The following is a 25,499-nucleotide window of genomic DNA, read 5'->3' as shown; positions in this document are numbered from 1 at the left end:
CAACCCTTTGCAGTATGATCAACACTGTCAATACCCCCACTATGTATACACCATGTTTTTCTCGCTTTCCTGGAACTGTCACTGTAAATCTTTAGCTATGGAGCTGACAGAACTCATTGCTTACATTTTTTTTATTTTTAAATCTTTCTACTATTTTGCTGATACTTTGAGATATCAAATATAAACCCTCAGGTAAACTGCAGTTTGTGTTTGTTGGATGTAGTCAAATGCCCATTGGTTCACCTCATCAACAACTTTGGGTAGACTCTGGACATGATTTCTTCCACTTCTTTACAGACCTATATCAGTAGCAAACACTGACCCATGCAGTAGGTTAGGTTACACTGCAAGGAAACATCATTGATGGATGTCTGGATATTAATATTTTATTAGCGCACTATTCTCCAGCTCTTACCGTCCTAATTTCAACTGCAAACAGATTTAAATCTCTTCATATTCTGACTTGTTGACTCCAGGGTCAATCTTTGGGCCACATTACATTTATCTGACGCCATTTAGATTATATTTAATGTCATCCAGATGCCATTAGTAAAAAAGTGGAAGTGCCTTAAGTAAATTCAAGCAATTACCAAAACGATCTTTTAAGTAAAAATATGTAAACAACTTTTGGATGAAACAAGATCAAATATTCATTATATACTAACAAAATGATTTTAAACTGATGGAACAGACACACTGTGTTGCCCCATTTACACCCGTTAATCCCTCATAACAGGGTTTGCTCTGAAAAACAATCACAATATTTTTCAGGTATCTTGCCATAACTAATATACTTTGGAATAGGACTCTCTCAAAAGAAGTGTCTCGGTGGAGAATGTCAGACTCAATGGATGCATCACAAAACATACTGTATGGTGTTAATCACCCATTTAAAGTGTAGTTTTGCGGCTTTGCCCTGTAATTGTGGTTTAGATTGCTCTTGTTCACTTTCCCCTATGTATCTGTACGTATGTCTGTCCTTGTGCCGCTGTAAGATATCTTACGTTACCTTATTGAAAAAGGAAGAAAAAGCAATACAATAAAACAATAAATGTACATATACCATACAGTAAGTACACGTGTATGTGTTTTAGTTTATTCCGTTTTTTAGCACAGACAACACGCCATAGGCCGGACATCAGCGTCTGGCAGTGACGTCACCGACAGGGCGGGGCTAACATTCCAACTGCTGTCTCCACTTTGTCTCTACGTGGAGAACGCAGGACTGCAAACTGGACGCTGTCTGGAATTTAAGGCGCACCGACAGTGAGTAACAATTTCCTGGCAACTTCTAGACCAGCAGCAACTTAGAGCTAGAGTTTATCTCAGTATTTTTCTAGAATAACGTCCATGGCTGATGTCTCGTCTCTGTGGCGGGGAGGGATGGGAGTAAACAGGGATAGTTTCCTGTCCGTTAAAACTTGCATATCTGTGGCTAGCCGGCTAGCTTTAACTACACCTTCACTGTAACGTTAGCATATCCATCCCTCAACGCTGGATAGATGCTATAAATATAAAGTAGCATCCTTTCATCACCACGTAACTGTCGGTAGAAGTAGCCACTACTAGTCATAACTGAGGTAACATGAGGTAGAACTGTAACTAGTGATGTGTTTCCAAAATTAAACACAACGTTCGTGTTTTGGTCGATTCATATTTGTGAATAATTGCACAAGCAAGGAGCAATAAGACACAGCCAGGTTTGTTTCATTAGCACACCGCCGCCCGCCGGAGGAAGGCGCATTGTTGCAGTCTGTACTAATTTGTAAAATATTCCCGGTACACATCCGGCGCTTAAATGAGCCATGCATAAAATAACAAGCTCACACAAAGCATGGCTCATGTTCAGTGCTTGGTATGTGAGACATAAGTTACCCCCTTCCTCTCATACTATGAGACATTTGTGTATTTTTGCTCACTGTACACGAGTATAAGTATAAGTCCTCCTGTAAAAGAGATTCTTTTATATGGTCTTTACACGTAAAACTTGTTCTCTGCTCTGAGCGATTTACCAGATTTGTCCTGTAGAGCCATCTGGCCTGCAGCACATGTACATCTGGGATCCTGATTAACAGCTACACTGTCTGATAGTGTCAGTCAGAAAGACCTACTTGAATACATATTGTGACTTTAAAAGGGACAGTGTTGTGAGTCTAGGCAGCCGTCAGTCTTATTCCTTATATCACGGTTGATTCTTGACAACATGTTGTCTATCCTCACAGCTTTCTTGTGCAGCGTCATACCTTCATAGAGATGTCATAAAAATGTTAAATCCATTATGGATATTGTGTCTCGGGAGGTAAAGTGTTGTTCATAGTGTCTTTTGTTGGGAAAACCATTTTATTTTATTGTTATCTGATTGGTGTGATCCAGTTGCCCATGTATTTGCATGTGTGGTATGCCTTATTCATGCTGCACAACCACATGACAGCACTGGCAGGTAGGGGTTTTAAATACTGACGTTGCGTGTCTGGTGTTATCTCTGTAAAGACAAACCAGACAGACCAGGAGGAGGAGGAGGGAGGGTGCTTGTATTTTGATCAGACCTTAAACACACCCGCACCTGTGCGAATGAACAGGTTGCCCCACTTTCTGCACTGTCAGGGTTTTAAACCGGTGCACTCACTTGTTTTTCCAACACAGTGAAAGTGATCCTTATTGGCTGCACTTGTTTGTGCACTTCTTTTTGTATTTAATCAGCTTTGTAACTTTAAAACAATTTGTTGGCTGCATCTGCACTCTCTAGCAAGGTGATATACTCCCTCGAATTAGTTTCTTTTTGAATAGAAAACATTAGACGTTTTTACTCCCAATATGCCTACAAATAGTGAGAGATAATCCCTGTGAATAAGGGGACCTCTTTTATGGAAGTACAGCATATAGGGACTATGCAATATGTCTTCATACAGATTTGAGGGACGGGACCATATTGGTCTTTTTTAACTGTACTCCTACCACTATAACAAAAATGACGGTCATTAATCTCGACAGAAAACATTTCTCCATGTGTACGTCCTCTGTCTGGGAGGTCGGGGGTCAGCTACATGAACACAGCTGTGGGGCAGGCAGGCATACAGTGCTTGCTCAAGGGTGAGCAACACGTGTATGTGAGGAAACACTGGTACAATGCCCTTTAAATATCTGATGATGCAACATTTAAAGGATAATGCTTTACCCTGCTTTGTGTTGAGTAATGGCAAACACCTTTAGGTGTGGCTGATTTACCTGTAGCAGCAACAGCCCAACCCAACTGATACAGCAGCACCCCACTAACCTGTGTAATGACATTCCTCAGTATTGGTTAGTAGGGATTCCTGTGTTTACACCTCTTTTACCTGCTTCCTCTTTTGCTTTACTACAGCTACATCCTTTCACTTTAGGATACGTAGTGTACTATAGTTGTAACGGTTAGCTGCTCACGGTTAGGGATACTGTCAAGGGGCGTATTGCCATAATGATTCACCATATACCGTAGCCCTAGGCCCAGCCCAGTGTTCTATGCTTGCAGCTGCGCATGATGTCATAGTTGTGTAAACTCCCCATACAGCCTTTGTTGTCGTCACCTTCTCCTTACCTGTTAGTATGGCGGGGCTTCCTATCCAAACAGCCTGGATAGGACATAAAGGGCTGGTGTCACAGGCTGTTTGGTGTTTATGACTCACATCTGCTGGTAATTGTGACTGAGTAGAAATGTTCTTGCAGACTCTGTTGGGTGTGTGCATATGAACTTCACCACACTCGGGAAGGGTGCCCAATCTATTTGTGTGCCTCACATGTCCCATGTAACTGTGTGGATGAAGCACTGGCATGGCGGGGTGTGTCGGCTGTATGCATTTAAGTCTGCCATCTGGGAACAGCCCTCCGTTTTAAATTGACTGGCAGATCTGTCAAAGGCGAGCGTGAACGGCATCGATGTGCTGTTTGGGGCGTAGAGCCGGTGCTTGTAAAGAAATCCTTGTGTACGTGTGCTGTCTAATTGTTGAACAAGAGCAGTGACGGAGCTTCTTGAATGAGTGAGATGTCTCAAACAACAAGTCATGCTGCTCTTGTTTTGCTACTGCTAGATATCATGTGACAAGGACTTTTTGGGGGGGTCATAATTTCTGTTCAGCTTGCAGATTTCAGTCTGGGAAATCTCAATATTCATGGTATTTATTGGTCAACAGAATGTCAGCGTCATTGTGATATACCAAAACTCTCGTTGCAAATATAATGCCTTTGAACTCAGGAGTATTGATATGCTTTCAGGCAAAATGGAGCCGTAGCTTGCTGCTGCCTTGAAGAGCGCAGGGATTTTCTCTTCGCCCGAAGCCCACAGTCCAGCTGTCAAAAGACAGCAACTGTCTTTGGAGCCTGACGCTCTTAACTCATTTTCTAGTGTTACACAGGATTTATTGCCGCTGATTGTGTCGGCGGTTACAAACGCCCCATTCTTCCGTACCACCATTGATACGGCTCACATTTGTCGGCTGCCATCTGTGCCCTCGCTCCATGTACTTAACCCATGTTCTGTTTCTACTCTCTCCCCCTGTCGGGGGTGGGACGAGGCCTGGCAAAGGAGGGGATGTTTGTCGGGCTGTATTGTGGCTGGGCTGACTTCAGCAGCCGCATTTCACATCCTTTTTGGAGAAAAGTTAAATATAGCAACACTGACATCGTCATTTTCCTAATTGTTTAGTCAGGAGTTTTGTGCCCTGATTTAGTGTTAGGTTGTAGAAGGAAAACACTGTGATTCATGGAGTGTCATTTAAATGTATATGTGTTACTGACAAATCTGGCCTTGTCATTTTTACTACTACACAGTTTTATACTGTATTTGTTCTTTTTAATGAGTAAACATGATTTCATTTGAATGACTTTTGTAGAGCAAAGTATTAGTTCATAATTTTTGTTTAGTTTGTAAGAATTGTATTATGGGAAACTGAGTCACAGCTCATAGCACATGGCTACTGTTGAATCATCTCTCATGAATACTATTATTAGTTTGGTTCATGACAGAGGATGCGTGGTTACTAGACCCTTTGTCCATTGTTTGTCTCCTTGAATGTGTGCCTGTGAGGCTGCTGTGGCCACGGAAGACGAGATGGGCTGAAATCCCTCAAAGAGATTCAACAATTCAGGCTTAAATGACCTTTTTAAATAATAATACTTACTGTTAATAATCAGGTGGATTACAACTGGACATTCAACTATTTCCTAACATGGTCTTTACACGTGTTGCACTGTGGAAACCAGAAAGGGCCTTGCCCAGGAGTTCTGACTAAGGGGTTGTGAAAATCAACGATCTGTTCTTTAAATCAGGAAACGGGGACTCTCTTCGGTCTGGAAAAATCCGTGATCCTTCCTTCACCGCAGTATAAACCTCATCTTTGTTTTCTGAACACTTGTGTGAGAAGAGGAATGCCATCATACCAGTTTAGCCTTGGAGAGCGAGGCGGCACATCTTTGTAAGTGAAGCTCGATCTGCCCAGGCCTCATGCATTCCTCCACCACTACTGAACGGGAAGGAGGTACTCACAGGAATTCCTTATTTCCAGTGATTTTCAGATCGCTGCTTCGCCTCAGAGGAGTTCAGGAACACTGCGTTTTTAGAAGAGCAAACTGACTGACATTGAGTCCTGTGGGCTAATGTGACTTGAAACATTTGAATGAATCTTTTCTCTGCTAAATATGAGAATATGACCCAAACAGCTTGGTGAAAAACCAGCATCAAGGTCTCCCAGATTTCAGAGAAGCAGTCCTGACAAAAGCCTTGCAAATACTCCAGATGTTATGTTGTCACATACAACTGAATGCCGTCTCCATCAGCCAGTTCAGTTCAACAGCAAAGATTATTTTAACACTGAAATAAAATTATTAGGCTTTATTTGTAGAGCCGATGAACGTGCAAAATGTGAGTTTTAGAGGATTTGGAGGACATGCTGTTGCAGTTAACAGCTTTGTCAGAATGGGTTGTGTAAAATCCTCAAGAGTATAGTAGTCTCAGCTTCTCTGGCAGCTTTTTTTTTTACAGCATGGGCTCATTTCTATACAATGGAACAGGAAATGACTCTGATTATGGGAGAGAGACATGCTTGGAAAAGGAAAAGACCCGAAGAGAGAAACTAAAGAGAACAGTAGATATGATCAGCGGGGTGGGGGTCAGTGTGGCGATGGATATATGAGGAACGTACTGTTTAAGAATATTATCAGAAGATGGAGAGCAACTTTTATTCTGCCTGGAGGAAAAGTCACATTGGCAAGGAGGCAGAATAGTTTTGATCGGTCTGTGGTCTGACTAGTAGAACAGTCAGCCGTCTGGAGGAGGAGGAGGAGGAGGAGGAGGAGGAGGAGGAGGAGGAGGAGGAGGAGGAGGAGGTAACAGGGCCTGAAACAAGGTTTATGGGAGGCTGATGATGCTCCCCTGTCCCCTGTCATTTCCAGACCCTGTTTCTGAATCTGTGCTTGTTTCCGTTCCACAGTCCCACCTTCTCTGACCGACCGTCTCAGGTCAATCACAGAAACATGACTGGAAAGATCACAAAAGAGGAGATGGAGGAGATGAAAGAGACCTTTGCCAAAATTGGTGAGTAAAAGTCACGTTACCATGACAATATAGATCTATATTATTACCATGTTATATTTCAGCCCTAGTTGTACCACATAGGTTTGTAATGTGTGTTATTTTTGTGATTTTGTAGATCTGGACGACGATGGCTATATCTGTGATTATGAACTCCATCACGTTCTTAAAGATGCCGGCCATCCCCAACCCGGATACGTGGTTCGAGAGATCATCGAGAAGCGCAACAAGAATAACAAGATCAGCTTTGACGAGTTTCTGGTGGTACGTTGAGCGAAGCTCGGAGCAGTTTTCACCTTCTCTTCTCACTCTGAGTTGGTCTTTGTTTTCTGTTCTGTATGAAAGCACTTCGCCCTCCTGGGTGGAGCCGCTACGTCAAGTAACTTTTAGCAGCTCCATGCACGCCGGAGTTGAAAGGCCTCTACAAACCACACGCACACACACACACACACATTCTCAGGGAATGTGGAAGTGAGGTCAGCAAAGTGGTGTGAGTTCCAGTATTTTGTTTCAGCAGTGATGACTGAGCAGCCATTTAGAGAGAGCATTCATTCAGAGAGGCAGCTCCACAACGTTTTTGTAGCACGTTTGGTTTGTTCTACGATAGTTCAAGTGTCCTGTTCTTGGGTACGTGGCCGTTTAGTTGAATGTTATTAAGTTAAACCCCGTCATGAAATTGAATCGGATGACCCTAAAACTGTGTCATGTCCAGTTATCTGTGACTCCACTTGGAACGTTTTGGGGTTCCTCCATAATTCTAATGACTTAATTACTGATCATTTGAGGTGCTCTTTGTCGTTTTGTGATGACAACTATTTTCCACAGTACATATGGACTTGTACTTCTGTAGGTGTAACCAAAGTTGTGAATGAAATAATAATAATAATAATGGTTATATCAAATTACATCAAATTGCACACAACACGGCAAACAAAGAAACAAGGTATTTTACATGGGAAAATCTGCATTCAAACATTTCAAGACAACTGTTAAATAAAAACAAGCCAATTAAAAGGAAATGAAATTAAATGGAAATAAATCCACCAAAAATTACATTTAATTAAATAAATCATATTACTAGCAGGATTTCCAAGTTATTATGTGACGTGATCTTATGGCAAAATATGTTAAACAGAAACAACACCACGTTACGTATCATTTATGGATCACTCTCGGTCCAAGGATCCACTGTTGATCAGTTGATTTTTGCGATGTGCACAACTGGGACTCCACTGATGCAACGCCGACGGGAAGGGAGGATATCTTGAACTTTCCAGTAAGCTGCCAAACAGCATTATACCATTGTATTAGAAAGGCGTGTGCCACTTCACGAGGCTTTGATGAAACACCCCTTTTACAAAATATCTTTTTATGGGAGATAATTGTCAGAATAAATGCTAATTAATGTCAAAATCCTCCCTACTGCCCATAAGGCTTAAGGTCAAGCCGTATATATATATTTATATATTTGGATAAGTTGCTGAATTTAACGGAAATCCTTACTATCCTTGGAAGGTCATGATTATCTTGTTGTGGTTACCTCTTTTACCTAAAGTAGGCAAAAAATGCAAGCTGGCAGCGTGTGACCTCCCGCATATTTGTGGCGAAGCGCGCTGTGCTCACAGACTCCGAGTCGAGCTGAATAGCTCATTGTGGTCACACCGACGGCTGCTGGGCTGAGGTCACTGATGAAGCAGCGATAACTTCAGGTTCAGGAAGTATGGCACATATTACCATAGAATACGTATTGTCAGAGCAGCTTTGTGATAAGCTGCATACAGTATGAACTCACACCACAGAGCTCTCCATGCTCCCATTAGTTGGTGTTGAGACTGATTTAATGTTCAGGGATCGTTATTTAATGTGGGTGCCGTTAGTGTGGTTGATGATAACAGCTGTGGCCCTGGACTGATACTGTTGATAATGTCATACTGGCACTCACACGCTCAACACTGTAATACTTAAATGATATGTGGAGTGAACACACAGTCTCACTTTAAATCACGACTTAAATGCACAGCATCAGTTGCTTTTATGAACACATCAACCCGATCCTGGATCTTTTTATATGAACTAAACAGTGTTTTTCAGCCCATTTCTATTGTTCAAAAGACTCACCTCGATGTTCACTCTTATCTTCTCAGCCCTTTAGCTGAACACAATCTCTTATCCTCAAATCAAAATGGACATAAACATGTCTTCACATATTTCATAGATTTCAGCCTGAATTAATAATGCAGGATTTTGGAGCCATAGTTATTCTCTGAATATTATTTGGTCCCGTTTTAGATCATCCAGGAGCTGAAGGGCAGTGAAATAGCAAAAACGTTCCGCAAGGTCATCAACAGAAAAGAAGGCATCCTGGCTATTGGAGGGACGTCTGTGCAGTCAAGCGAAGGCACACAACACTCGTTCTCCGGTAAGACGCGTGGACGTCGTCCTCTTCTCCTCCACAAGCACGGCTCATGTTTACCAGTGAAGGACATGTGACCTGGTGAAATGACTCAGTGTGTGTGTGTGTGTGTGTGTGTGTGTGTGTGTGTGTGTGTGTGTGTGTGTGTGTGTGTGTGTGTGTGTGTGTGTGTGTGTGTGTGTGTGTGTGTGTGTGTGTACACAGAGGAGGAGCGATATGCATTTGTGAACTGGATCAACACTGCTCTGGAAAAAGACGCCGACTGCCAACACGTCCTGCCCATGGATCCCAACAAAGACTCCCTCTTCACATCTGTGGGAGACGGTATCGTACTCTGGTGAGAGTTCCCCTTTTTACCTGGAGTCAGCAGCGTGACTCCACCCTCCCTCACCCAGCTACCCTTCTGACATAAATGTCAGGTACCTGCATCCCACGGACTCAATGTTGTGTTCACATTCTGGCTGATTAAATAGCCTGTTTTGGGATATCAGTTAACCACAACATTGCAGAAGAGATGTTCATACTAATACAATACTACTGCCTTCATTCAAAGATTCAGAAATTATTATATATTATATGATATATACTATTCTGTTATCATTTGACAGATAGAAATTGGTTTAGTTTTGACTGTAGCATGTTACAGACGCACCTGAAAAGTCGGTCCGTATCTTGAAATGCCACTAGGATCAATATTTGACACCAAGTTGCTTAATGAGTTCACACATTTTTGGTGGCTATCTCTGCTTATTTTTGGGGGACGAGGAGGATAACGATTCGTGTTTGGTTTTGTACGTTTGCACAGCAAAATGATAAACCTGTCAGTGCCCGACACTATCGATGAGAGGACCATAAATAAGAAGAAGCTGACACCGTTTACGATACAGGTCGGTTGAATTTACCGACGCGGTTGCTGTTCCTCTTTTGTTCATTTTGATTTTCCAATATGTTGATGCTTTGCACCTTGCAGGAGAACCTGAACCTGGCCCTGAACTCGGCCTCTGCTATCGGCTGCCACGTGGTGAACATTGGTGCGTTAGACCTGAAAGAGGGGAAGCCCCACCTGGTGCTGGGCCTGCTGTGGCAGATCATCAAGATCGGTCTGTTTGCTGACATCGAGCTCAGCAGAAATGAAGGTATGGGGCATAGTTGATGGGCTCATCACATAACATGTATTTGAGCCTGTGTTGCTATCATTAGGGCTTCCTGGTCTGTTGTCAAGTATCAATATTAACGCCCCTCGACAGCGCTGGCCGCATTGCTGAGAGACGGGGAAACCCTGGAGGACCTGATGAAGCTGTCTCCAGAAGAACTGCTGTTGCGCTGGGCAAACTTTCACCTGGAAAATGCTGGCTGGCAGAAGATCAACAACTTCAGCTCTGACATCAAGGTGGGCCTTCTCACTAACACTGAATCCAGCCGCTGTGTCTAAACACTAGATGCAGGTAGAGAAAGCAGCCGAAAAGAGTTTAATGTTCTTTGGTCTGTAGGGATTCTTCCCCTGATTGTGTCTCGTTTATGTCCCTGCAATACTCTAGTGACTAGATCCACTAATACCGCTGTCTATCAGCACACTGGGCTCGTACAAACGCACTCACACATCTGCTCTCTCTAATATGCATATAATATATTATCCGCTCATTTCATGGTTGAACAGATAAAAAGTGTATTTGTTTCTTTGGCAACATTCTTCTACTAAGTATGTTCAGACCGATAATATCAATCATTATCTGACATTATGTATTTATTGGTTGGTAAATGTCATTACTCTGTTGGGCTAAATCAACCAGACCTGGTTGTATTTTTCTATTTTTTTCTTATGCTATCTCTCAAGTTTTCTGCGAAACCTTGCTTTTGTTCATTCTGTTCAGACTAGTGTTCAACAAACCTTTTGTGGTCTTATTCCATGAAGTGTATTTTTAAAATTCAGTTTTCGTTTAACATCAACTGCATAACTCCACATTTGGGCGGAACCCAAAACATCAAAATAACTTGATTTAAAGAGAGGATACAACTGTGTTCCACGGCAGATTGTTGTGTTTGTTCATGAGCAGACGTCTGATTGTTCCCGTTTGTGTTATTTTCCAGGACTCAAAGGCCTATTTCCACCTGCTGAATCAAATCTCTCCAAAAGGCACGGACGAAGATCAGCCACGCATAGACATTAACATGGCAGGCTTCAGCGTAAGCACTTTGACAGTCGGCCCTCACAGTTGAGTATCTTCGCCACATGCTAACAGCTGTGCGGTGTCTGAACGGAGCATGTGGTCTGTGTGTTGTTCAGGAGAAAGACAACACGAAGAGGGCAGAGGCCATGCTCCAGCAGGCCGACAGGCTCGGCTGTCGACAGTTTGTCACCCCGGCTGACGTCGTCAGCGGAAACCCCAAACTCAACCTCGCCTTTGTGGCCAATCTTTTCAACAAATATCCAGCGCTGACCAAACCTGAGAACGAGGACATTAACTGGGGACTGCTGGAGGGTGAGTATGGAGATGATCGTTAGCGTCCTATTAGAGTGCAGTAGTGGAGTATCACAATCTTTTGTTAGCAAAGTAATTGGCCTGCAGGCTTAGTTTAGCATATCAATTCATTTTGGTTTTTCATCATTTATAGTGTCATATGACAACAGAAGTCATCTCAGGACACTTAACACATTGAGCAGGACTTTTATGCTCAAGATTTTTGAGTCAATACAATACTAGACGTTTTGCTTCTGTAGCTAACAGAGTGACAAAAGGTGTGATGAGACAGACATGCTGCATGTTTAGAGCTACACTAGTACTGAGACCTCCAGTGTGGCCGCCAGCCATGTCATCTAAAACCCCCTAAATCCCATGATCCTTTGCTGTCTAGGTGAGACACGAGAAGAGAGGACCTTCAGAAACTGGATGAACTCTCTGGGAGTGAACCCACATGTCAATCATCTGTACGGGTACGTGGATACTGGGACACAGCTCACTGTGTGTGTCTGAAGTGGTTTCATTACTTATGAAATGTTAATGATTTTCAATCTTGTCTTCTAGAGACCTACAGGATGCCATGGTCATCCTTCAGCTCTATGAGAGGATTAAAGTGCCTGTTGACTGGAACAAGGTCAACAAGCCACCTTACCCCAGACTGGGAACCAACATGAAAAAGGTCACTCAGGTTGCTTTTAATCACTTCGATGCAAGAAAAACAATACTTTGGGGCGTTTTCCAATCCTTTTCTTTTGTGGCCCTAGTTGGAGAATTGTAACTATGCAGTGGACCTGGGCAAAACAGCCAAGTTCTCCCTGGTTGGCATCGGCGGGCAGGACCTGAATGATGGCAACGCCACCCTGACTCTGGCACTGGTGTGGCAGCTGATGAGAAGGTAAAGTAACGGCTGCATCAGGATCACTTCAGAAAAGAGCAAAATAGAAATGCATTTCTGAAATGTGAAAAACACATTCCATGAAACCATGACTCGGCCTGACATGCATGTGTGATTCATGTTCATACCTGGGTTCTCTACTGCATCTCAGGGGCATCTTCACCTTCTTCTACAGGGAACATATCCATACTTAAATGAATGGTGATAAGTAAGGCAGAGGCATATTACAATATGTAAAGAACTAAAATAGTCAAATGAGGGCCCTCAAAGTGTTTAGTGTTGGACCAGGAGATGTTAAAGTAGGTTACTGTCAAGACACTGCTGAGCTTTTCTTGGGGGATTCAAATCATGTTTGAGCACACATGATTTATGAGGCTGCATCCCAGTAACACTGTGTTTTCCAGTCGGTATGTCTGTGTGGCATTTTGAAACACTGTAATCAGCATCGTCTTTATAGTCCGGTTTGTTGTGTTAACTGTATATTTAGTGTAAACAATGGGAGTGGGAAGTTGTTGACCTCTATTTCATACCAGTTAATGTGTGTGTTCCTCCAAACTGACACCACATGTACATAAACTCAGTTAGCGGGACGACAAGTGTATATACTTTGTATCCTGTATTTAAAAGAAAAAATCAGGCTCTATTTTTCACTTTTCTACGAGAGCGAGCTTGGCAGCTTTTTCAGGTCACTTGTGACAATATTTACGTTTCCCCCGATCACGACATCACGAATATCCTACAGCCCTACATCCTCCCATCCCTAGTTGACATATTTAATAGTTCATATGCTTTGTGTCAGAGTTTGCAAGGTGTTGAGTGAAAGAGAAGAACCCCGAGTTTTCCAAAACAAAACGAAAACGGTTTCCTCCCTGCTGATTTATGTTTTTAGTCATGTTGATATGTGCCCAAGTAACATAACCACATTCTGCTTCTCCACTCTTTCAGATATACATTGAATGTTATGGAGGGACTGGGTGATGGACAGAAAGTAAATGATGACATCATCGTAAACTGGGTGAACAAAACGTTGGCAGAAGCTGGAAAATCGACCAAGATTTCAAGCTTTAAGGTTAAGATTTTACATGTTCATTGTCATAAAATCTTATTTATGAACTAAATCTGGTAGTTTATTATATGAATATGTATATATTATCGTTCAGTCAGGTGTGCTGCTGTGTTAGACTCTTACTCTGTTTGTTGTGTGGTGATCAGGACAAGGAGATCAGCAGCAGTTTGGCAGTCGTGGAGTTGATAGACGCCATCCAGCCCGGCAGCATCAACTACGATCTCATCAAAACCGGCAGCCTCTCTGAAGATGACAAGCTGGAGAACGCCAAGTAAGATCCGCTCAGACAAAACCAACCAGAAGCAACCTTTTCTCCGTTATTTTGGTAACTGTGTGTAAACCTTTTTTTCCAACCTCTCTGTCATCCCTAGATACGCCGTCTCTATGGCGAGGAAGATCGGAGCCCGCGTCTACGCTCTCCCAGAAGACCTTGTGGAGGTCAAGCCCAAAATGGTGATGACAGTGTTTGCCTGCTTGATGGGTCGGGGGATGAAGAGAGCCTAAGAGACTGGGACCATTGTGACACTTAATCATACCCACAAGCCATTAGAGTTTTGAGAGCTTCCCCAACTAAACGAATGAAGGTTTTTTGTTGAGTTTTTTTACGAGAATAACGTGCTGTCAGAATCAGAAAATCCCTGCCTCTTTTGAGGCGAATTTACTGAAGAATAATAATGTTCTCTTATTTAAATCCATAATACTAAAATGTCTGAAGAGTCTCATGTTACAAGAGGACAACTTGTTACTTCCAATATTCAGAACTCAAGATTCATGAAATGTAATGTAAAGCGAGGATTCGTATTTTCCAGCTGCAAGGTTGTTTACATATTTTTACTTGGACTGATACATGTAAATTATATCCTTGACTAAGCAGCACACATTCCTGAGTATCACACTTATGAGCAAACGCTTGACAAGGCAAAAGAGAGAACGTGAGAGAGGCGGGACGTCTAGGTGGAGCACATGTTGGAAAAACACCAGAGCATCGCCTCTCGCTTAATGAAGTACAAGCATGTCTTAATAACTGGCACCATAAACGTCTACATATCTATACAGAAGCCATGCGGTCACATTATAGGCGTGACCAGCCCGGCCTGCTGTCTGTTCTGAACTCGTCATCTGTTTGTTTCTTGGGATTATTACTTGAGGTAAATGCTGTTTTCGTGTGGGGTGTCTGCTCTGTGTTGTGTGATGAGGAGCAGGCTGACTGGACTCTCCTGCCTCCTGCTGTGCCTTCTTCTACTTCCTGTCTCCAAATACCACATGTACTCACGCTTTCAGGTTTCCCCTTTTTTTCTTTTTTTGTATTCAACATTACCAAATATAAACAGTAACTTCATTCCAGGTAATTTCATGATATTCTATGACAATGGCCAGATTGTATTTGGTCTCATGTTCACGTCTACTCTTAAGTACTTCACATGTAACAATAAATATGACTTTGAAACGGCTCGAGTCTTTTATCTTGTTAGTTTCCGTAAAAGAGCATCTTCCATTAAAACATTGGAGCATAATAGTGAACCAAATATTTAGTCAGGTTTGCTTTTTGAATCCACACAGTAGATCTGATCTTCTCATATTTTCTTTACAGGGAGTTTTCATGTTTTATTGTTTCTGAAATGTAACTTAATGTTTCTCTTTTTACACTGATGTAAAAAAAAAAAAGACACTTCAATGTCAAAGTGATCTAAATTAATTACATATAGAAAATACTTTGCCATCAACGATGTCATTATGGACGCATCAAATTATAATTACAGTTACAATATTGACAATATAGAACAAATTACAAAAGAAAAAGAAATGTGGTAATATCTTCTGAAATTTAACACAGGCAGTTTTATTCCTGAATGAGAAAGAATTTGCACACTTTTAGAAACTTTTTTCAGGCATGTCAAGTTGTATATCTGAACATAAATATACATATATATATATATATATATAATATGCTTTGGGTTGTCCATGTAGCATCGTTAGCATCTGTTCGGGCTGTAAAGTCATGTTACACCCATAAACAACATTGTTTGCACACTTTAAGGAAGAAGATTTTTAATGTAACATTTTACATTAACTGAACAATCTAACCATTAGCTCTATGTTTGTGTTCTGCATAAACGGCTGTTTCCAAGGCCAAATATTACTTTTCATCTCATTTTTTTAATTAAACATGGATAGAAGTACTTTACCATGGAAAATATCTTCCATGGTAAACTGTTTTTTGTGACCGACACACATCACACCGATATCCTGTGAGATCCTACAGACATTAACTTCTTTCACATCACCTTTATGTCCAAGCGTTTACCTCGTTTTCTTTTTAATGCTTCTCCTTTCTCTTATCTCATCGCTCTGTTACTGCCCTCATGCTTTTATATTCTTCCCTCTTTTTCATCGTAAAAACACAGCTTTTAAATAGCACCTCATAAAAATATATACATTTATTGTTGTTTGCTTTTCCTTTTTCCTGCTCCGTCCCAGAAGAAATCCACTATGATGCGTTCAAGTATCCCGGTAACTATCACCTCTCTTTCTTCACAGTCCATCAACAGTGCTGCGGTACATCAGGGGATACAAGTGGCAGATTGTGGTTTACTGTTCACTGGTCTGGATCTCAGTCAGATGGAAAGTCCTCTGGGCTCTAGTCCCTGATGGGGTTCTCAGTAAGTCTCCAGTTTCCTCAGGATCTGATTAGAGCTGAGGATGTCGTGAGGAGCGTGAGGAGGAGGTTTTCTCCTGTGGCCTTCATCATCAGGGTTTTCAAGCTCTGTTCAACAGGTATTGTGTCTATGTGGCTTTAGAAAGAGTTTGGAAGAATCGTGTCAAATATGACAATATAACATCAAAACACAAACAATCCCTGAAATAACCAGTTTTTATTTGATCAACAAGGTCAGAGGTCAAACAACAAAAACATGTCAAAAATGTGTTGTAAATAGTCTAATGTTACACAAAAGATCAGAGTGGTGGAAGTAGTTTAGATTCTTTACTCATCATTCATCACATTAAAAACACTGTAACTCCATTACAAGTCAAAATCCATTGAAAAGGTGTTATCAGCAAAATATTCTTCAAGTATCATAAAGAAAAATGGTCCCTGAAACTGATAAATATTTTTTAATAAATTGCATTTTAGATCGTTAACACAGTTATTGTAAGAGGTTTAAATTCAACAATTATTATTATTATTATTATTATTATTATTATTATTATTAATAATAATTATATTTGATCTGATAAAGTCCTGTGTCAGTGTTTTTGTGTAACATGCACTGGTGGAAACTGTACCTTTTAGTGCAGCATTTGAGTAAATGGACTGAGCTACTTTCCACCACTGCGAGCCAATATTTCAAGTAAAAACCTTCATAGTCTCATATAATACACATACCAACATGTCAATGCACTACTAATGAAGAGTGTAACAATAGTGGAAGTTTGGAGAAAAGTATTTTTAAGGAAATGCCAAGTAAACAGCCTAACATTAAACATCATATGAGAAATGATCAATATGTTAAACGATATTAACAATATATGATTTATAAAGAGAGCTGATCTCCAAACAGAAGAAAGGAGGTAACGATCTGTTGGATTCGCTGCTGGCTTTGTGCCGTTTCTCACTGTTCTCCAGTGTAAGACATGCGGAGGAGAGGCGCTGCAGAGAGGTTTTCCCAGGAGACTCCTCAGTCTGAAGCTGACATCTGGACTCCAAACCATTCAAAGGTTTCCCTGCCCGAGGGAGGGGGGTCGGACCATGTGTTCCTGCTTCTGAGGGGGAAGACTGGGAGAAGAGAGAAGAAGGGAAGCAGGAAGTGCTGAAAGAACAGGACACTTAAGTGTTCCTTCTGGTTAAGAGTTTGACTCTAGTAACATCCAGTGTGTGCACCGAGGATGGGGGCGCTGCTCCGGCTCTGTCTGGATCCCCATAGGACTTTACTGGAGTAACTGAAACTAACGGTAAGAATAAAGATGCTTGTCAACTCATCTTTCAGTTACGTATACTGATAAAAATCCACATTTGCTCATTTGAAATTAATTTAAATATTTAATTGAATTTAAGGATTATGTTAATGTAATATTGTTTGAGTAGGGAAAACGTTTCACTGTGAGTTGCCAGTAAAACAAATAGAAGCTGTATCTCTTAATGTGTCAAATAAAAAGCTATATAAGGCATAATATTTCAATGAAAGGGGAATTTCTTGTCCTTCTATTAGTTAAGTTTAATGTAGCAAAATAACAAGCTGACACTTAATCTAACAGGTGTGTCATTTCCTAATTTCTTTGGAATCACTAAGCAATTTAAAAATTCCCTGAAAGAAAAGCTCCACAAGTAAATATGTTTTCATGTTTTTATTTATTATCATGTATATTCTTCAGATATCCTAAATTGTTTGCTGGTTGTTACATTAGCAATGAGTTGGAATTGAATCTATAATTAAAACCAAATTACAATATTCTTTGTCAGAAACTTTATGTTTACTCCGCTCCCGGTCGGCAGCACCCTGGTTTCCTAAGTGATGCTGCGCCTGAGTCCTGAGGGAGAGCAGCTGATTGGCTCACTGAGCCTCAGAGCCGACAGAGTGTGTGTGTGTGTGTTTTCGTTAATGATCCACCAATTAGTCACACAGCGCAACAGTTGGCCTAATCGCCCCGTCATGTGTCTGTGCTGCACCTCGGGGTGCTGTCACCTGTCCCCGTGTTTTGGGGATGTCTGTGGTGGCAGGTGGGTTTCGGGTGCACCTCCACCACCTCCAAACATGCAGTTTCTCAGGAGCAGCAGGAGTCACCACAGCAACCAGCTGCCGTGTGGCGGGCCGGGTTAGGGAGCGTGGCAGACAGTCCCAGTCGTCCCCCCCTCCCTTGTCCCCTGCTGATAATCTGTCTTACGCACCACAAACACTCCCACAGAACAGTCTTCTGCTGCCACAGGAAAAGATGCTCAACGTCGCCAGCCACAAAGAGTCGACGACTGGAGGCTGTAACACGAATGTTGGTCCACGCCTGCAGGTCTGAGGATGACGGGCCAGGCGGCTGAGAGAGACCGGTCGCCACACAATCTGTCAGTGAAGACCACCTTGGAGGAGGAGATCGAGAGAGCCGAGAGCATCCTCAGCAGGTGAGGACCACCGGCAACTCACGTCTCGGGTGTTTTTGTCTCAGAGAAGCGAAAAGAAAAAAGGTGAAAGGCTGTGTGTGTGTGTGTGTGTGTGTGTGTGTGTGTGTGTGTGTGTGTGTGTGTGTGTGTGTGTGTGTGTGTGTGTGTGTGTGTGTGTTCACTCCCAGGGTGCCATCTGTGTGCGATGACACATCCTCAGAGCTGCAAAGAGTCGCAGCTCTCGACCCTCATGGACACAATTCCAGAAATTCTCTCCAAAGGACCGGAGCCGTCTCAAGGTAAAGCTGCAGCGAGCCAGCTGGGCTGCAGCCTCCTTCACAAAGCTTTTAGAAACGGACTGATGCCAGAGGCTGAATCATTACTTTGCAGCTTTTATTTTATTTTTTGGAGCAATGGTTGTCTGGCTTTAAAAAGAAAAAAAACCCCAATGGCTCAGAGTTTTTAGAAAGTGAAAACAACACAACGTACATTCAAGGTCTCAAAGACTTTGAATGTGTCGTGGTCATATTTGTCGGGTGAAACACTTTGCGTACTCGAAGCATAAAAACCAGAGAAATCGAAATTTCATTCTCTCCTTTTTGTAAAACAAATGTTTCATATACTTTCTATCTAGGTTTATTTGGACTCTAATTAATGTCATTGTTATTATTTTCTGTTTTTAATTTCACTTTTCGTCTTTTTATTGTCTAATTTTACTGAAAATCTGCCAATATTCTTTTTTGTAAAGCACTTTGAGCTACATTTCTTGTATTAAATGTGCATTATACATAAAATGATTACGCTTTTATTTTCATAGCAAGTTCTTTACAGTGTTGAGTTTGCATGTGTGTGTGTGTGTGTGTGTGTGTGTGTGTGTGTGTGTGTCAGACTGGTGAGCCTGGTGGTGAGACTGAGGGAATGGGCACACAGGAGCCTGTTGGAGGAGGAGGAGCGGCCCGACTCCTTCCTGGAGCGCTTTCGTGGCCCCGAGCTGAGAACGGCCCCCAGCCGCATCAGCAACACGCAACCAGACGCCAACGGCAACAATGCCAAAGGAATCTTTAGGTATGACCGCCTGACTCACCCTGAATGTGTCGGTTCAAAAAATGGTAGATTCAAATGCAGGACATGAAATTGGACAGAAAGCTAGATTTGAGAACAAAAGCTTGTAGAAAAGGCAAAGCCAACAGGAAACAAACCTGAGGGAGCAGGCTGAGGAATACAGAGAGGAAACACCCAAAAGACTGAAGAAAAAAAAACTGTACCAAACATCGAACTCAGGAAATCCGCCACTCAACAAACACAGACGTAAACGTCAGCAAACCAAAGCAGACAGCCTGACGATGACACGGCAAAGACTGAATACAGAAGAAACTAATCAGACAAGGAGACACGGGCGGGCAGACATGAGGGCAGGCTGAAAACAGATCACTGGAAACAAAGGGATGATGAGATGAACACAGGAAGAAAACAACCCCACTACATAAGAGGCAGTACAGTTCAGTACTAATACTACATTCCTAAATCATACTAATTATAAAATACTCTTGATTTAACAGATACAGACCTCTTCTGCAGAAAGCGTTGACGTTTAGGGTTCATTTCGTCACAAAAGAGAGACAAAAGACAAATCAGAGGGCAAAAACAAAGTCCATTAGGTCCTTTTTAAATAAAGGTTTCAGAAAAAAAGTGTAGTTTGATACTCACAGGTGTTGATTCATCTCTGTAATAGTTTATGTTGCTGGTATGGCAATATACAGTAAGGTGTTTCTTATATTCCTTCCGATAAAAGAATAATACTTATTGCAGAACTACTAAATTGCGTCGCTTCGCCTCGCTGCTGCTTCTGTGTTCGTGTATATCTCAGAAATATAAGCCACAGCTGTGTCTCTGTTTCAGGAAAAAGTGGGACTTGTTCGTGGTGTCTCCCTCCGATGACGCCTACTACCGCTGGTTGTTCGTGATCGCCACAGCAGTGCTCTACAACTGGTTCCTCGTGGTTGCCAGGTAACGACACCACGGCTGTCCGGAGACAAGCGATGGAGGCAGTGAATGGGTGTACTGTCCACTTGGAGGCAAGATGTAGTAAATCCTTTTTTTCTTATCTTTTTATATTCACAGAGCATGTTTTGACAAGTTACAGGTGGGGAATTACATCTGCTGGCTGGTGTTGGACTACCTCTCTGACTTTGTGTACATAATGGACACTTTAGTCCGACTTCGCACAGGTAACCGCAACACACGTTTCTATGTGATTATCTAAAAGCAAACATCTTTCTTTGTGGAAAAAATATGGCAATTCTGGTTGAAATTGGCATGTGTTTCAACCAAATAACCAATGATTTGACCCAATTTGACAAGGCACGTCTAGATGCTACATTGGGGAGCAGAAAAAGCTTAATACACATCACTGACATACTTTCAAGTGGTACTACCGACTTTGTTTTTATATCCAGCCGACATGGAATTTAGCATTCATTTTGAGTTTTTGTCAAATATCCTGTTAACTATATTTTGTTCTCCACCAACTAAATTTGGAAATGTTTGGCTCTTTAGCTGCTAGTTGCTACCAGCTAGTCATTTACTCTATCCGCCCTGAGCAGCTAGCGTACAGTAGGTATGCAAGGTTTTTAAACTGAAAACAGCCACCTGCAGCTGCTGGCTAATGAGAGCGCCAAACGGCAAAGTTACAGGACAGAAAACCAAAGCAATGAGCAGGAAAGATGCTAAAATAAACCTGTGAATTTGTGCTCGTTTCTCTTTCGTCTCAGGTTTCCTGGAACAAGGTTTGCTGGTGAAGGACCACGCCAAGCTGAGAGACAGCTACGTCAGAACGCTACAGTTCAAGCTGGACGTGGCGTCCATCCTGCCCACGGACCTGGCGTACATCTCCACCGGCATCCACACGCCACAGCTCAGATTTAACCGCCTGCTTCGCTTCCCGCGCATGTTTGAATTCTTCGATCGCACCGAGACGCGCACCAACTACCCCAACATATTCCGCATCGGCAACTTGGTGCTCTACATCCTGGTCATCATCCACTGGAACGCCTGCATCTACTACGCCATATCCAGCTCTTTGGGGTTCGGCTCGGACACGTGGGTGTTCCCGAACATCTCCAAACCCGAGTATTCCTCTTTGACGCGTAGTTACGTCTATTGTCTGTACTGGTCGACTCTTACTCTCACCACTATCGGGGAGATGCCGGCGCCCGTGCGGGACGAGGAGTACCTATTTGTGGTCTTTGACTTTCTCGTTGGCGTGCTGATCTTCGCCACGATCGTGGGGAATGTCGGCTCCATGATCGCCAACATGAATGCCACCCGTGCCGAGTTCCAGGCCCGGATCGATGCCATCAAACACTACATGCACTTCCGCAAAGTCAGCAAAGAACTGGAGACGCGGGTCATTAAGTGGTTCGACTACCTCTGGACCAACAAGAAGGCGGTGGACGAGAAGGAGGTGCTGAAGAACTTGCCAAACAAGCTGCGAGCAGAGATTGCTATCAATGTACACCTGGAGACTCTGAAGAAAGTACGCATCTTTCAGGACTGTGAGGCCGGCCTTCTGGTGGAGCTCGTGCTCAAACTGCGCCCGCAGGTCTTCAGTCCGGGGGACTACATCTGCAGGAAAGGGGACATAGGGAAGGAGATGTATATCATCAAAGAGGGGAAGCTGGCCGTGGTGGCGGACGACGGGGTCACACAGTACGCTCTCCTCACCGCTGGCAGCTGCTTCGGGGAAATCAGCATCCTGAACATAAAGGGCAGCAAAATGGGAAATCGTCGGACGGCCAACATTCGCAGCTTGGGTTACTCCGACCTCTTCTGCCTCTCGAAGGACGACTTGATGGAGGCGGTGACCGAGTATCCAGGCGCCAAGACTGTGCTAGAGGAGAGGGGCCGGGAGATCCTGATGAAGGAGGGTCTGCTGGACGAGAACGCGGAGAGCGGCGGGCTGCAGAAGGAGGACACGGAGGAGAAGGTGGAGAGGCTGGAGTCCTCTCTGGACACCCTTCAGACTCGCTTCGCCCGTCTGCTCAGCGAGTACAAACACACTCAGCAGCGGCTGAAGCAGCGCATCACTCTGCTGGAGCGGCAGCTCAATCAGACGGACTGCGGCGCAGATGCGAGCGATGACATGGACGCGGCCAATGAAACAGACCCCGGACCCGTTGCCCACGGAGATGGGCCTCCATGTCGGAGTAATGTGCAAATGGAGGAGAAAATGAGCCCAACAAAACACTAACTGTCACTTGAAAGAGACTTTAGATGGTTTCTTCCATTGCAGGAATGTTTTCTGAGTTTAGCTGAGTGTAACGAGATGTCAATAAACGAGAAGAGAACGTGGACAAAACTGTTCCATATGCAGTCTTTGAGTTCTTGTAGCAAAACGTTGAAATGATGGCTTTCAAGTTATTTCCCAGATCAAGCTAAAAACATTGAACCAGTTCAACTGGCCCATGAAAAGCATGCAAATGAAGCCCAAATGTCCCCTTTTTGGGTTTCAGAATCAACAGCTCTGGGGTTTGCTGGGTCTAGTTTTCGGGTCACTTGTAAACATTGGGTTGCATCAGCAGATTGACTTCTCTCTACTTGTTATATGTCGTGCTCTGGCCCTGTTCACCTCCTCTCTCGCTGCTCCTCCTGGGAAACAGTCCAAGGAGAGGCGGGGGAAGATGTGCTGAGTTCACGGACACAAACACAATTATTTTCCAGTGTCTTAATGTCACATTCATTTCCAGTTAGAAGTGAATCAGACATACAATGATGATTATCATGCCAACCTTTCACTGCCTCTGTGCACTGAAAATCATTATGACCCGCAATTTGCATTTAGCGTGTTTTTATTTGCTTTCAAATGATCTTATACTAAAATGAGTAAGCAACTTAGTCTCTGTAGTTGCTCCCATTTGTGTTATGGAGAATGGCTCTCTGCAGCGAGGGACTGGGGATTTTCCAGTTATTCAGCCCTCTGCATTCCAGGATACAACTCAACCACATGAGCGGTGTCGATAAGCGCGGCGGGAACAATGCCTCTGCAGCAGAGCTGGCTACGATGAAGGAGGTAATGAGTGCACATCCCCAGAGCGCCTGAAGGAGTGCCTCTGGTTACCTGATCAAACACCATGAATATATATGAAGATTCTTGTTGAGTTTTATATCACATTAGAACCAAATGACAGGACAAATGCCATGGTCGTCCTGGCCAAAAAAAAAAACCAATTGCAATTCACAATATGAATCCAATAAATATCAAAAGATGCTATATACCTATATCTTAAAGTGGCACTTAATTACTGTCTTAGTAATTATCCTTTTCACTTTTATACGGACGGCAAGTTAGACAATGTTTTCATGTCAGGAAATTGCAGCTACAATCTTATCTTAAATTGCAAAAAAGCTTACGTTTTTAAATCGTTACACTCGTTTTTTTTAAATATTACACTTAAAAAACGTTTATTTGCCTCATTAATTATGAGGCAAAGGTATAGTGGACCATCACAAAGGCTTAAAAACAAAATGCAGGTGCAGAATCATGTTATTATACATGCTCAATGCTCCTCCCAGGACTCATTTAGGAAGGAAGTGGGATTATTACCTGTTGAAGATCGAGTTAAACAACTGAAAGTTAACCATTTGTTTGATATAATTCACAAAAAGGTCCCAGAATATATGAACTATCAAATTGATATGGTATAATTGCAACACAAAAGCAAGCATTATGGAACAACCTGCCCTGCATATTAAACAGAGCCAAACAAAGGCAATCTGTTGATGGTCCACTTTGATGGAGTTTGAACCCGGCGTGGCAACGGGGACTCATGGGTTTATGTTGTTATATGTTGTTGTTTTTTATCGATTTGTTTGTTTCCATGTGTTGTTTGTTTCCATCGAGGACGACTTTGGAAGTGGAGCTGGAAGTGATGTCCTCTGAGATTATTGGATTTAGATGCTCCTTGGAGTTTATATTTTAAAATACCTAATAAAATAAAATCAAATGTCCCTTGTGACGATATTTAGGATTATCCTGATAATAGAAGTTCTCCAGGATCAACTTATCATGTTTTTTTAATCACGAGCCTTCATTAAATCCTTCCTCCCACCCCAAGGTGAAACAATGTTTTTTTAATCTAGATTAAAAATCACCAAAACCATGCTCGGTTTGTTTCGTTGTCAAATCATATTTCGATTTATTTGAGGAGCAGATACGAGTGTGAAGCTCTTGCTATTAAAGTTGTATTAATTAGTATTTATCTGTCAAATTGAAAAACATACAACAAAATACTTTCCACCAATCAGCACAATCAGGCGATTTAAGAGTTTAGCAACGGCTCACTGTTGGATAATCCGGTGAGTCATGTAATCACAATGTCCAACCGTTGAGACAGATGCTTCGTATTAAGGAAGTGTTTGCCAGCAGCCGGTTAAATCATTCTCTGGGATTTGGTAGAGCCAAATACACTTTCTCCACCGGCACGCCATTAAAGGCTAATGTCAAAACAATCCCAACTCAAGTGCTGTAACCAGATTTTGAAGACGGTTTTCAACCAAGTCACATGGTCTTCATCAGCAGAAATGGCCGGCGTCCGTATAAAGAGACCTGTGGGCTCAATCGCTGCACTCTGAGGGTCGTCTTCTTCGTTTCATCCCTGGTTAAAAATATATATTTTCTCCATCAGCTTTTAACTATGACTTACATGAAAACATTATTTCTGTCAAAGTAGAACAAAGTTGGTGATTTCCTGTCTTGTTGCTTTAATTGAGAGGGCCTCAGCAAGAAAAGGGTGACTTCACTGACTATGATTGGAATGGGACCCTGACGACAGCCAGGTGTTGGGCTGTTTGGTCGCCATCAATCAGATTGATCAAACCCAAACAGACCCGATGAAGGAGATCAGCTGAGTTTTGAGCCGTTAACCTTTTAACAAATAACGCCAAAGATGTTTATACCTTCATCGTTTCGTATCATTTAGCCGCGATTAGTTAATGTTACGAGAAAACTTTAATTACT

The 25,499-nt window shown here is 42.5% G+C and overlaps 2 protein-coding genes across 2 annotated transcripts; both read left to right on the top strand.

The window, feature by feature from the left end:
* The first annotated feature begins 1,159 nt into the window (after positions 1-1,159).
* On the top strand, positions 1,160-14,845 carry LOC311025781 (plastin-3-like). The gene is made up of 16 exons (XM_084028887.1): positions 1,160-1,266; positions 6,462-6,565; positions 6,681-6,826; positions 8,852-8,981; positions 9,180-9,312; positions 9,781-9,862; positions 9,946-10,111; positions 10,223-10,365; positions 11,064-11,159; positions 11,260-11,455; positions 11,829-11,907; positions 11,999-12,113; positions 12,199-12,329; positions 13,275-13,398; positions 13,542-13,666; positions 13,767-14,845. The coding sequence occupies exons 2-16, from the start codon at positions 6,505-6,507 to the stop codon at positions 13,897-13,899; spliced, it is 1,860 nt and encodes a 619-aa protein (XP_083885013.1). The 5' UTR covers positions 1,160-1,266; positions 6,462-6,504; the 3' UTR covers positions 13,900-14,845.
* Positions 14,846-18,366: 3,521 nt separating this feature from the next.
* On the top strand, positions 18,367-22,748 carry cnga2b (cyclic nucleotide gated channel subunit alpha 2b). The gene is made up of 6 exons (XM_084028886.1): positions 18,367-18,505; positions 18,673-18,783; positions 19,373-19,549; positions 20,384-20,491; positions 20,606-20,712; positions 21,256-22,748. Exons 1-6 carry the CDS (start codon positions 18,405-18,407, stop codon positions 22,731-22,733), a joined length of 2,082 nt encoding a protein of 693 aa, XP_083885012.1. The 5' UTR covers positions 18,367-18,404; the 3' UTR covers positions 22,734-22,748.
* Positions 22,749-25,499: the final 2,751 nt, after the last annotated feature.

The sequence above is a fragment of the Eutrigla gurnardus genome, assembly GCF_963514095.1.
Source record: "Eutrigla gurnardus genome assembly, chromosome: 15".
Lineage (NCBI taxonomy): Eukaryota > Metazoa > Chordata > Actinopteri > Perciformes > Triglidae > Eutrigla > Eutrigla gurnardus.
The sequence above is the reverse complement of the archived record's forward strand: the minus strand, read 5'-3'. Positions and strand labels throughout refer to the sequence as shown.